The sequence below is a fragment of the Parasteatoda tepidariorum genome, chromosome 9 (assembly GCF_982258835.1).
Source record: "Parasteatoda tepidariorum strain Cologne lab strain chromosome 9, Ptep-v5.0, whole genome shotgun sequence".
Taxonomy (NCBI): domain Eukaryota; kingdom Metazoa; phylum Arthropoda; class Arachnida; order Araneae; family Theridiidae; genus Parasteatoda; species Parasteatoda tepidariorum.
In genome coordinates this window covers 17,896,301-17,909,751 of record NC_141763.1, presented here as the reverse complement: position 1 = coordinate 17,909,751, position 13,451 = coordinate 17,896,301, and the positions used below count along the sequence as shown (strand labels likewise).

The following is a 13,451-nucleotide window of genomic DNA, read 5'->3' as shown; positions in this document are numbered from 1 at the left end:
TAAATATTTTTAAAAGCCTATTTCTTATTTTAATTTGTAATTTAATACTTTTGTTTTGTACAAATTGGTAAAAATCTGACAGTAATATTTAATGTTCCTTCAAACATAAAAGAGTCCTACATAAAATTATGGTAAATTTGCGGCCCGCCATTTGATTTGTGTTTTTAATTGTGGCCCCGGCCTCATGTAAGTTGGAAACCCCTGATCTTGATAATGTGTAGAATGATTAGGGAGATCCGTTAAAGTGTCAAAAATTTTTTCATTTCTCAAATTTCTAACATAATCCGCAAACTTGTAGATGATTTGCACATTACCTACAAAGTTCTCATTAAATATCCTCAGTGGTAGGCGGATCATGGGTTAGAGTCCCCTTACCATCAAGCTAACAATGGGAGGTTTTCGTGGTTTTCCTCTCCATGTAACGCAAATTAAATTTAGTTCCATTAAAAGTTCTCGCCGGTGTCTAGAAGTAACATTGTAATTTTGAGCTGTGATGGCTCAGGGGATAGAGCGTCGGTCTTCCAATGAGGTGAATCGGGTTCGAATCCCAGTGATGACTGGTCAATACGAATTCCGCCCCCGGCTAACACCAACCACAGTGGTGACGTAATATATCCTTAATGGTCAACAGATCATGGGTTAGAGTCCTATTGCTGTCAGGCTAATAGTGAGAAGTTTTCGTGGTTTTCCTCCTCGTGTAGCGTGAACACGGATTAGCTCCACCACAATGAAGGCAAATTTCTTCCAATACTTGATCCAGGAGTTCCCTTGTCTTCTCGATTGGGTTCAAAATTTCAAGGCTACGGAGTTGATCATCAGTATAGTCGTACACTCAAAATTGGATCAGTTATTTAACAACTGTTATAAAATATAAAAATTCTGTGTAAACAATATTTTAGCAGCAAATGATATGGAATATCGTACGTGACACAATTCGAAAGATCGTGCTTGTACCTTTTAGAAATGGTATCATTTAAAAAGTGGCGGAGTAACTTTTCATACATTAAAAGAACTAAATCATACACGCATCTTATTTTTTAAAAAAAATAATAATAATAGAATGTCGATTTCCTCATTTAATGAAATATTACGCCAATTTCAATAAAAAATAAAAGAGGGTGCTGGTTTGAAATAAACAAGACTTTGCCCAACAGTTATAAATAATTGCTACGAACTCACAAAAATCGTAATAATAGCATATTATTTGCTAAAATTCGCTGATTCAACATAATGAAATTTCTAAAAACAGACTAAAACAGAAAAAAAAATTCTGTTGCATTACCTGATAAAAATGCTTTTCTCTTATCCATCCTCTCCACGAGAGATGGATGTTCTTTCTGAATTCCTCTTCCTTCTGTCGCTCTATACTGTCATCATCCTTCTCTGACGAGTGTGCCGACTGAGCTGGCACCTCCTTCACTCCTATGTGGAACATAATGGAGAAAAAGGAACCAACTCCGACGACGATCAAGACGATGACCTGAAAACAAAGTATATTAGTTTAGAAATTCCTTGTCCTTCCAATCCTTTTTTTAAAAAATTTAAAAGAAAAAAAAAAGATCTTATGTATGCCCTGATTCATTTGCTTAACTTTAATACTGAAATGCACAGCACAGAATTAGAACTTCTTACCTGAATTCATTGAATTTTTTTAAAAAAATTTTACGGTTAATGGGAGCCCTGTAATCAAATTTTCTTTTACTGAGTTGCTAACAATAATATTTTTATTTTCTAACCAACGTTGAACATCCGACTCAATCTTTGGTTTACGACTACTGATGTTCAACTCCGTAGCTTTGTAATTTTGAACCCAATCCAGAAGACAAGGGAACTCCTGGATCAAGTATTGGACGAAATTTGCCTTCCTGGGGGACTTTTTTTGATGGAACTAATCCACATTTTCGAAACATGGAGAGGAAAACCATTAAAACCTCCCACGGTTAACGTAACGGTAAAGGGAGTCTATCCCATGATCCGTCTACCACTGATACTTTTCGTCAGCACTGTGGTCGGAGCTACCCGGCTGCGGAATTCGTATTGACCAGCCATCACTGGGATTGGAACCCGGTTCACCTCATTGGAAGGCGAACGCTTTATCCCCTGATTCACCTCGGCTCTAACAATAATATTGAAATTAACACCATAGTGTTAAAACTTTTAACCTAACTCTATGGCAATTTTTTTTTTAAAGAGAAAGGTCCTTAGGAGTCCTGTAATCAAATCTTCCTTTAAATTGTGAACTTGATATTAATATCATAAAATCATATAGTTAAATTGATATTAATATCATAGGGTGAGGTCTCCGTACTTGACTTCTAGGTGCATCGATAAAAAAAATTCAACAAAAAAAATTTATTAATAAATTTATTAAAAAAAATTTATTAAATTTATAAATAATAAAAAATATTAAAATTAGATTGAGCACTGTGATCAAATTTTTATCTACTGAATTTTGTTAACTTTAATATTGAAATTAAAATCGAAGGATTAGAACTTCTAACTTGATGTCAAGGAGCACTTTTAAAGAAAACTTTAAGATATGTGGGAGTCATGTAAGGGCAGTGTATAGACATTTGAAAATTAAAACGTTGAGAATGTTTGGCAATTTTGCCAACAAAATAAAAGCTTTAGACGAGAGAGCTATTGACATGTTAGCGTTTCATAGGAATTTAAATTTACATGTTGCAAAATAACTTTAAATTAAATTTAAAAAATATAGAATCATACATTAAAACATGAACCATTTAGACAAAATTTCCCTAAAAAGCGTAAAAAGTTGGAAACCCTTAATATGATATAACCTGAATTTAAAGTTCTTATTATCAGTTTTACAAACTATAACATCTGATGACTTACCAGAAATTTTTCAGCGTAATTGTTGTTAATAGCTTTCACATCACCAGTCGGCTGCCTCGTCAGATCAAACACTGCCCAAACGATGACATACGTTCCTATATCAGAGGCTGTGTTGATAGCATACCTAGATTAAATAATTTAGATTTTAGCTTTTGTTGTTTAATATGATTAAGCTAAGCAGTGTTCTCTGGCAACTAAGAAGATGGTAGTGAAATTTTTTAAAGGTTATTTGACAACTCAACTGCTTTAACTTTCCAGTTTAATATTCAGAAATTAGACATCTCTCACAGAGATTCTCACTGAGAAATAATTTTTTTTAAACAATCGGGAAGTTACAGGGGATAGTTTTCGAATGTTCTTTTAAACATAGTGCTACCAGTTATCTTAGTTTTCCTGAGGACGCTGGTCATCTTGAATATAATACTTTGATGTTGTTGTTCGAAATATCTTTAAGAATGATAGGCGTGCAAAAATATATTTAATGGATAACTAGCCAAATTCTCATTATGTGACCCAGCTAAATTAACTGTTAACTGAGCTAAGCAGTTCTGAAGGGTACGAAGAAGTTTCCTCATAATATATCCTCATATACTTCCTCATAAAAACACAAAGCAAAATTTGTTACGTAAAGAGCCCATTAACTCTTTCGGGCCGACTGTCACAAATACGTGGCAGCATAAAACCGTATCAATCAGGGTAAAAAGATAAAACTGGTAACCAAAGTAGTATTTTAGTAGTTTATTTGTGGGTGGGGTTATAATTGTTTGATTTATTTAATTCACCATTACTTTTGTTCAAAATAAAATTATTTAGTTCTACTTTGAACTAACATTGATTATATATATATGAATAAACTAACATTAATTAAAGCAAAAGCAAAGTAAGTCTGTCAAATGAGCAAAGCTTGCATTTAAGCTACCGTTTTTTATTTATTTACATCCTGAGTCTGATTTTGTACGAATGCTTTTATGAATCTCCCGTCCCCAAGGGGTTAAAACTCTTTATTTGCTTCGGAGATCGCCTTACTTATGAGGTAAACATAAACATGAAACTAAAACAGATAAGTGCCTCCGCCCCGTTCGCATTGTGCATTACACATAAAACGAGATTTGAATGTATGCATGCAAATGCATCTGAAACCAATTTCGAACCTTTCAGTCATTAGTTTCAATATGTAACTTGAGTTGAATATTTACGTGCTCAAACTGATATTAATTGGTTTCAGCATATTACATGTTTGTAAATATGTAACATGAGTGGAAATACAGTATTATTTTCGTTTATTATTCTTGTATAATTGAAAACATTTTCTTGATGGAGTTTGAAATCCCATATTCCAATGCAAATTTTTATTCTTTCTTTTATGCCTGATTTATTTTGCCCACAGTTTATTTTTTCAAAAATTTAAATCCGACTGTATTAAAGAGAACATTCATTCACCTGAGAACATTGAGAAAGTCTCTTTCGCTTTCATGAGGAGTGATGGCAGGTATAAGTGACATGTGGGACACCTGGACAGCTGCCCATCCCACCTGGAAGATGATCACCAAAGGGATGAGCAGAATGGTCATGGCAAACGGACTGGCCTTGTTGCATCCGGGACAAGAGCTGAAGATGAAAGGAAAACTAACCACAACACATATCGTGCCTGAAGAAAACCAAAAATTAAAAATTTTAGGCCTTATTATGAGAAAGTTATAAACCACAATATAAATGAATGAAAAGTTAGCAAATTTATGATGAAATGTATTCTATAGGTTTTCGTTTTGGCTACCACTTCAATGTTATTGAAACCAAAAGCATTTTAACTTTGAAGTGAAAAAGAATGCTCCTTACTTTACGAATTGATATTGTATCAACATTATTTTGCAATATAGAAGTAATGCCTAAATGAAGAAACTATACTCCTTATTTATGCACAAATTAATTTAATTTAATTACAGTGGAATTTTAAAAAAAATTTAAACCACATTTATAAAGAGTGTTCCTTACGAATTGATACTGTGTAATTGACGGTAGGGGAGAGTGGGGTCAATTGTAACATTTTTTACTTAACTATTCTTAACTAACAAAAAATCCAATATACTATTAGTATTAATTGACAGACGAGTAAAGTAGACTATCCTCTACTAGAAAAAAAAATAAATACCTAATTTTAAATGTTATTATATTAGTTATTAACAATTTTTGACAGTCGAGCACTTGTTACAATTGTCCCCACTTACGGGGTCAATTGTAACAGTTCATAAATTCAACTAAAACATAGTTAATTATACATATTATCATAGTTGTGATATATTTCTTTATTGATCAAAATAGTAGTGATATTTTAGGAGTAAAAATAATAATGAGCAGAGACCTAAAGGGTTAAACTTTTAACTTTAAGGGGTTAAAAATTTTAATTTATGCTGTGAAAGGTGACAAATAAAATAATGCGCATGCAACATAATATAAATGATATAGGAAACTATTGGTGGTTCTTAAAGACTTAAGTAATGGTTTGTAAACATAAGATTATTTATTTTCAGCTGTTACAATCGTCCCTTTACTTATTGTTACAATTGTCCCCAAGACGCCATTTCAGCTTCATTTGTTAAAAACAATGCTAGTTAATTAACAAAACTAATCTTTTTTTTTATTGAAATGTTAATTAAGGTGTCCACTTACATATTCGGTTACTAATTTTTATTTGTTTAAACAAAATTACTTTGTTACAATATAATATTCTAATACCAAAAAAAGTACTTGCGTGGCGTAAAAATATCTTTTGTGATCTAACTCTTTCAAAAGTACATAAAAATGATTGCCATCAGGGGTGTACATGTAGATTTATTAAATACACCTTGTGCACCACCTAGGAACCAAATCTGGAACCCGACACTCGAAATTTTTGCTCTGTTACAATCGTACCCTGTTACAATTGACCCCACTCTCCCCTACCTTACGAATACCTTTCGAATTGATATTCTGTATTTCTTATACAAATCCAAATATATATGAAAAAGTATAATGATGTTGTATTTCATTGTTGTCGGTACATTTTTATTGTCCGGAAAATTGCATGATAGGATCCGATTTTCCTATATTAATTTCCATATTTATCTTCAGCATAAAATTAATAAAAGTCAAAAAGATATCGTTTTCCTGTAAAATATTTTTTCATTCCAAATTGAAAGGTATTTACTTGTATTATTGTCTTATTTTACTCTGCTATTATTACGTTTTTGATTTTGATTGTTCTCCCAAAAAAAGTTTTAAACTAAAAGATCTTTTTTTTTACAATTTGAACTACTTGCACATGATCTGCAGAGATGCCATCAGTTGTAACTTGAACATTAGTTGCAATACATCTAGTTGCAATTTGAAAATCATCTTCAGAGTTGCCAACTCGCCCCGCTTTGTAAAAAAAGTATTTTCTAGTGGTAACGAAATTTAAGGTATATTTAGCTTAGAATTTTTCATTGTAAGTAATTTTTCCACCACCACATATCAAAAATTCAAAATATCATATGAAATGCAACATTATTACAATAAGCTCATAATGACACTTATAAAAAGTAAGCGTAGTTATTTTTATTCTACAAGTTTTACTATTTAATTCTCTGCCAATTTATAAAAAGTTTTTTAAAAGCAAGAGCTACCCTACTTCTGCTATTAACGAAGGTCGAAGATAATATTCACAAGAATAAACAACAGCTCTGCTAAACCCAGATCTAAGAACAACTATATAAACATAAATCATAACCAAATAGTTTGCTATCTTATAGTCGAAATTTCTTGTTATATAATTATTAATAATTTATTTGTTAATTAATTTAAAGAATAAAAATAATCGAATTTTGATTAAAAAATATTTTTATAATAATTCAATATCTGTTAAAAATTTCAAAAAACTGAAATTATCAGGTTTTTGTGCTAGAGGTGATAAATTTTATTCAATACCAGATATGTTACAGCTATGTATTTACTGAATGCATTATCCATTAGACATATGATACAATAAATACCTTATCAACCAGGCACACGTTACGTTTGTCATATTACCAACCAGATATATTATTGGTTTGATATTTACTGAATGCATTATCCATTAAACGCACGGTACAATAAATACCTTATCAACCAGGTGCACAATACGTGTGATACATTTCCAACCAGATTGCATCATACATTAGATACGTTTTACCATTCAAATTGCATCACACATTTGATACATTTTACCATTCAAATTGCAAGATACATTTTATACATTACCAATCAAATTGCGAGACACTTTGGATACATTACCAATCAAATCGCAAGATTCATTGGATGCATTACCACTCAGATTGCAAGATACTTTGAATACATTACCAATCGAATAGCAAGATAAATTGGATACGTTACCAGTCAAATTGCAAGATATATTGGATACATTACCAATCGAATTGCAAGATACTGTGAATACATTATCAATCAAATTGCAAGATACATTGAATATATAAGAAATCAAATTGCAGGATACATTGGATATATAAGAAATCAAATTGCAAGATACATTGGATATATAAGAAATCAAATTGCAAGATACATTGGATACATTACCTATCAGATGCATAAATTTTCTTCTTCCGTACTTCTTGCAAATTTTGCTTTGTCTAGGGTGACTCGCTTCGTATCCCAACAGAGGAGTTGCTATGGCGTCCACTGTCTGTCCTATCAGGAGAATCAGACCAGCGTAGTTTGAGTTGAAGCCCAGCACCAACTGCAGGTAGATAATTAGATAGCTGAACCACATGGTGGAACAGAGGTCGTTGAGGGAATGACCCACTCCATAGCTGATGCGTTGAGCCCATGTCAACTTTGTGGAAGCCGCCATTCCTTGAATAAAATAATACCAAAAAACAATTACTGAATCAAATTTTTATGTAAAAACATTCTAATTTTGCATACCTGATACTCTAAAAATTTATTTCTTTACATTGGCAGTAGTGTTAGCGCTTTATTGGGAAAAAAACACAAAGTTGTGGTACACACGACCTCATGTTTGAAATTAACAATTGTGAACTTTCGTTTTGTTTTTAAAATTTACATTTGATATGTCTATAGTTTACTTTTGTTATACATCACTTAAATTAATAATAAAGATCTCGTGCGGTTATTACAAAAATAAAATTTATTGTTATTGTTGTTATCAAGAAGTTTTCTTTTTGACATCTTTCTTTTTAAATTAACTAATCGTTACCCGAAATTCCGTAACTAGCTGTATTTACTAAGAATTATTTAGTTATTTTGTTGTTTTAGTATTTGATGGTGTCATTTAAAGAAATACCTTGAACTAGCGTTTTATGAATAATACAGGGTGTCTCAGTTAAGCGTTTCAGAACTTCTAAGAGGGGTAGGGGGCATCCTGACAACTCGAAATCATATAGCAATGTGGGGTCGGAAATGCTTTCCTGAAGCGGTGACGTACACAGAAGCACCATAAAGAAAAGAGACCGTAAGTGAAAAATCACCATAATAATACATTGAAAAAATTATATGGCCTCTTAAGTCGCCCGACCTATCATGTCTTGATTTCTGGAGTCATATGAAAACTCTGGTTTATGACACCCCTGTTGATAATGCTGGTTGCAAGAATCGCAGTAACTGCCTGCGAGATATGCCTGGAGTATTGCAGAATGTTCGAATGTCCATACGCCGGGGATGTGAGGTGTACATTGCAGCCGGTGGCAGAAACTTCGAACACTTACTTTGGCCCATGTACCATATAATTTTTTCAATGTATTATTATAGTGATTTTTCACTTACGGTCTCTTTTCTTTATGGTGCTTCTGTGTACGTCATCGCTTCAGGAAAGCATTTCCGACCCCACATTGCTATATGATTTCGAGTCGTCAGGATGCCCCCTACCCGTCTTAGAAGTTCTGAAACGCTTAACTCAGACACCCTGTATATAATGTATGTTTATTGTAATATGGCACCAAATTTATATTTGGTATTTTTCGATCTTAGTTGGCAACATTTAAGTAAACTCTAAATTTTAATAGCTTCATTTAAAATATATTTCTACATTATTTTTTTGATCTTTGTCGTATAATTTTTTATAATGCCTCAATTCTCTCACAATTTATTAAAATCATCATTTTTTAAGAATTCTGACCATTTATGAGCAGGATACACTTAAAAAAAGAAAGAGGGAGATGGACGTACTTTAAATACTTCAATAATAACTTCGAATTGAATAAATTCGAATTTAAATTTAAGAGAAGCTAATTTGAGAAATAATTTCTACTTTTTTCACGAAAATATAAAATACTAGTAGTAAAAACATTAAATTTATTTCTTTTTTCAAAAGGATTACAATTATTCGTAACTATCAAAAGTTTTAAAGTAAATTTACTTGTAAAAAAGTTTATAATCTGTAAGTTGGGAAAAAGGCCGCTAACGGGCCTCAGGCGCCCAGATAAATTTCGATAATGATGATAATCTGTACATTGTTGTAAGAAAAAGAAAGTAGGCGGTAATCAGGGTTAGTTTATTTTCCACAAATAAGAAGAAATAAAATATCCGTTCTACCAGTATTTTCAGGACAAGTAGCTGCCCTGAAATAAAAATAATTCTGAAACATTAACGAATTTGCAACTCAAGGGACGAGGGCCACTGGTTATTTCATAAAGTTAGACGTTATGAATTATGATAAAGGTTATTGCAGACAACAAAAAGTTTATTGAAAACATCATTTCACTTTTTACATAATACTGAAGAACCTGTTGTCCTTCAAAGAAATATACTTTGAAGGACACTGATTCAGATTTAAGAAGAAGAAAAATTTTATAAAGTTACATTCTCTGCCTAGTTCTTCACTCATTTCTAATTCAAAAAAACTAATGACCTTGACAAAGCATCACAGGGCAGTGTAATTCTTCTTTTTCTGAACTTATATAAGAACGTTTATATAAGATTAGTAAAAACTGTTCCGTGTCGTAATCAATTGCTCCATCTCACCCCCTATTACCTTCTCCGCACACCCAAACTTGGCGATTTTTGACGAAGATATTCCCCAGTAGTAAAGAACCGAAGCACAATATTTTATTAATAATTAGAACTTATTAAAAATGTCCATAGCACTTAAGGGTCCCCGTTGCACAAAAAAGATATTTTATTTCCTCCATGTTAACCTACCGAGAATAATATGTCCGAAATTCGCTTAATCGGTAACGAATTAATATTTTTGAACATTTTTTGTTTCATTTTATGTAATGAAATGCGTTCTGTTGGACTCATTGCTGAATTTGAAATTAAAGCATTGGACTGAATAGTAAATCCTTTGACGTAAAATTTTTATTAAATATGCTTCTCATACATTTTTACATTATTTTGTATTAATTTAGGTCAAAATAAGTGAAAAATATTACATTTAGCATTTTAATAATTTATGGTTATGCAATACAGTATGAAACACAAAATAAAAAATCATATATATATATATATATATATATATATATATATATATACGAAAACTTGTATTAATTGTTAATAAATTAATGCATTTTTTTTACTCACTTTTATGCTTTATTTCCAAAATGTAGAAAAATCAGCTAGACTAGTAAATAACAAATCCTACTATTCCTGAAATAGTCTATCCGAAATCTTGATACATGGTTCTAGAAAAATAATATAGGTTTCACGAACAAAATAAAAACAAAAATAACATTAATTTAAAATGCTTTAGGAGCATTATGTACTTCTGAGATCGACTAGGCTTTAAAAAATGGTATGGGTTCTTACTTAAATATGTAGCTTAGAGTCAAAGAAAACTCTTAAATGAGATTTTCAACAAAAAAAAAAAAAATAGATTAATTAAATTTATTATTAATTTTTATTTTATAATTTATTGATTATTACATAAAAAACGCTAAATTTATTAATTTTTGGGACTTTTTTACACAATGTAGGATATTTCTGTGATTAGTATATACATTATCAGTATAAGTAGCGATATGTTTTGATCAAAAAAACTAAAGTGGACTAAACTTAAAACTAAAGAAGTAGTCACACTGGAAATTATCAACTCTTAGTTTGAGTTTCACGACTACTATTTTTTTAAATGGTACATTTTGCATCATTTTTACAGTATTGCCACGGGCAGCTAAAAATTCAAAAAGTGTTAGTTAATAAAATTCAAATTTTATTAAAAGAAATTAAATTAAAAATAGCAACTTTTTATATAATATTTTTTTTCCATTTAACTTATGAATGTCATAGTCATAAAGTTCGAACTGGGAATCCTATTTCTCTTGAAATATTGGACAAGTATGTAAAGAATGTTTTTGTTTCCAATATGAATAATTTGGAATGTAAGTCAAAGTACTAGTTACGATTGAATTGCAGAGATAATAATTAAATAAAAGTGAACTGCATTTCTACAACTTCTTTACATTCTTAGTCGCCAGTGGCATCCCTGCTACGAAGTATTGCACAAACGCATCATTAGTGGGGAATAGGACTGGGCGATGTTAAGATTTCAGCATCGTGATGCATCGCCACTCAAACATCGTGATGTTTCGATACATCGCGATGTCACATTACTATTTCACATTTGGTTTTGCCAAATTTTGCATTCTTGCACACCTTTACTTTTTTTTATTTGATGCTACTGTAAAGTAAGACTAAATCTAAAATTTTAAATATATATATTAGATTTTTAGAATTTAAACTTTGTGTGTTTTTGGAAAAAGGAGAGTAAGATTTCAAGGGGGATATTCAGAAAAAATTTATAAAAATGAAAATCTGCCAAAATGCATCAAATTTACATTATACGAACTATATTCATTTTATAGGTATTTAATTTCAATAAAGTTATATAATCAATAAGAGAAAAAAGTAAAGATAGGAGTAAATTAAATATATGACTTTATATCCGGGTATATCAATGTTTAGTAAATTGATTATTTTCTTCTTTTGTATTAAAATAATTCGATAGACTGTCTTTTTCAATTTAAATAAAACATATCTTTTCAAACTTTTCTGGAAACAATCGGAAGTTTTTAAAGTAAAGAAAGAGGGTATTGAATAAATAGTTAACTAGTGAAACGGATAATTCATTAAAATTTTACATGCAGCTTTAAAAAAATGAGAAATTATCTTTAAGGATGAATTTAAAAAAAAAGAATAGTATTTCAACCTTAGCCAACAAAAATTATCGTTAATTTTCAACATTCTTAAAGATGGTTAGGTATCTTAGACAAAAACACATTAAAAAATTATTACATTAAGAAATAATTTTTCTAGAAAATAAAATTAGAAGAAATTGGTGCATTTTTTCAGCTCTCATATTGTAATAAATTTATCTTAACATGGATATTTTAGCAATTAATATTTGATACTTGTGGATAGAGTGCAGTGCATGAAAAAAAAATTACTGTTGACTTCATAATTGGATTTCAAAAAGTCTGATTTTTTTTAAATTTATTTTTCAGAAACTATTCAACTAATTTCTTTTAACTTTTTTATTTTAAAATAAAAAGTTATATTTTTTAAAAAAATTTGTATACCTTACAATTCAAACTTTTTTCGACTATTACTAATAAAAAAATTAATTAAAATCATTTTAACATAAAATTATCTTTGGATAAACGAATTATGTCAGCCAACTGTAAAATTAAAATAGATACAATTATAAAAATAAAATTTTAAATGTGCATTGAGCCAACAATTTAAAAATCTTTATAAACAGAAAAATAAAAAACGTAATAGAAAAAGATAAAAAAATATATATATATGGATTGAGAAAGCTAGAAAACTTAGAACAGCCGATGCGCATAACCTCTTGACCTTTCATTCTCCAGAATTTCTTGAAGAATATCTTTCAATAATTTATTGAAGGTAGTAACCTTCAATAATTGAGGAAATTGAGAAAAACCAGTATAAAAACAAAATTTCCTGAAAAAGGATATTATGGAAATTATTATGGCTTCATTATTGTAAAAATCAATTATTTGAAAATTTCTTTTCAAAATTATTGATGACCTAATGTATTATTAAGTTGATAAACTATATTTCGTGGAAATAAAATTTTACTGCACACTCTTATTAAAATTTTTATAAATAAGAAAGATCAAAAAGCAGTTATGTCGAAAAAGAAAATGCTAAAGAAATAAAAACGAAACGACTGTCTTAAAAAGAAAATTTGCGTTTGAGAAGTTGTCGGTTCAAAACCTCGTTTGCAAAGATTTTTTGCAAAAATATTAGATTTTTTTTTTAAATATTTTCTAACAATAATAATAATCATTTTTTAATAATTGAAAACGTGGTCATTATGCAAAATTGCAGCTTTATATAAAATTATTAATGAAAACATTTTATCCATATTGAGGGAATGCAATTCTTCAGATTTAACAAAGAAAAATAAATAGATAAAAAAGTAAATAAATAAAAAGTCTTATCGAAACAGACGATCGTTTCTTCAACAAGACAAAAATGATCTCAAAGTATTGTCAAAGAACAAAACATAAATAATCCTCCGAGAATCACTTTCTTTTCTTGGATTTACACGAAATGAAGAAAACACCTTTTCATCTTTCATTGGCGATGAGTTATAGTCACATCGGAAA

At 30.1% G+C, this 13,451-nt stretch overlaps 1 protein-coding gene across 1 annotated transcript in view; it reads right to left on the bottom strand.

Annotated features, from left to right (window-relative positions):
- LOC107441782 (major facilitator superfamily domain-containing protein 12) overlaps positions 1–13,451 on the bottom strand; it is a 46,563-nt gene that overhangs the window by 25,123 nt on the left and 7,989 nt on the right. Inside the window, exons 2-6 of the mRNA XM_043054356.3 lie at positions 10,402–10,502; positions 7,441–7,716; positions 4,297–4,504; positions 2,857–2,980; positions 1,283–1,480 (exon numbers count right to left, since the gene is read on the bottom strand). Of these exons, the coding sequence (XP_042910290.2) occupies positions 1,283–1,480; positions 2,857–2,980; positions 4,297–4,504; positions 7,441–7,714 (804 nt within the window). The 5' untranslated portion in view covers positions 7,715–7,716; positions 10,402–10,502. The remainder of the gene's footprint in view (positions 1–1,282; positions 1,481–2,856; positions 2,981–4,296; positions 4,505–7,440; positions 7,717–10,401; positions 10,503–13,451) is intronic.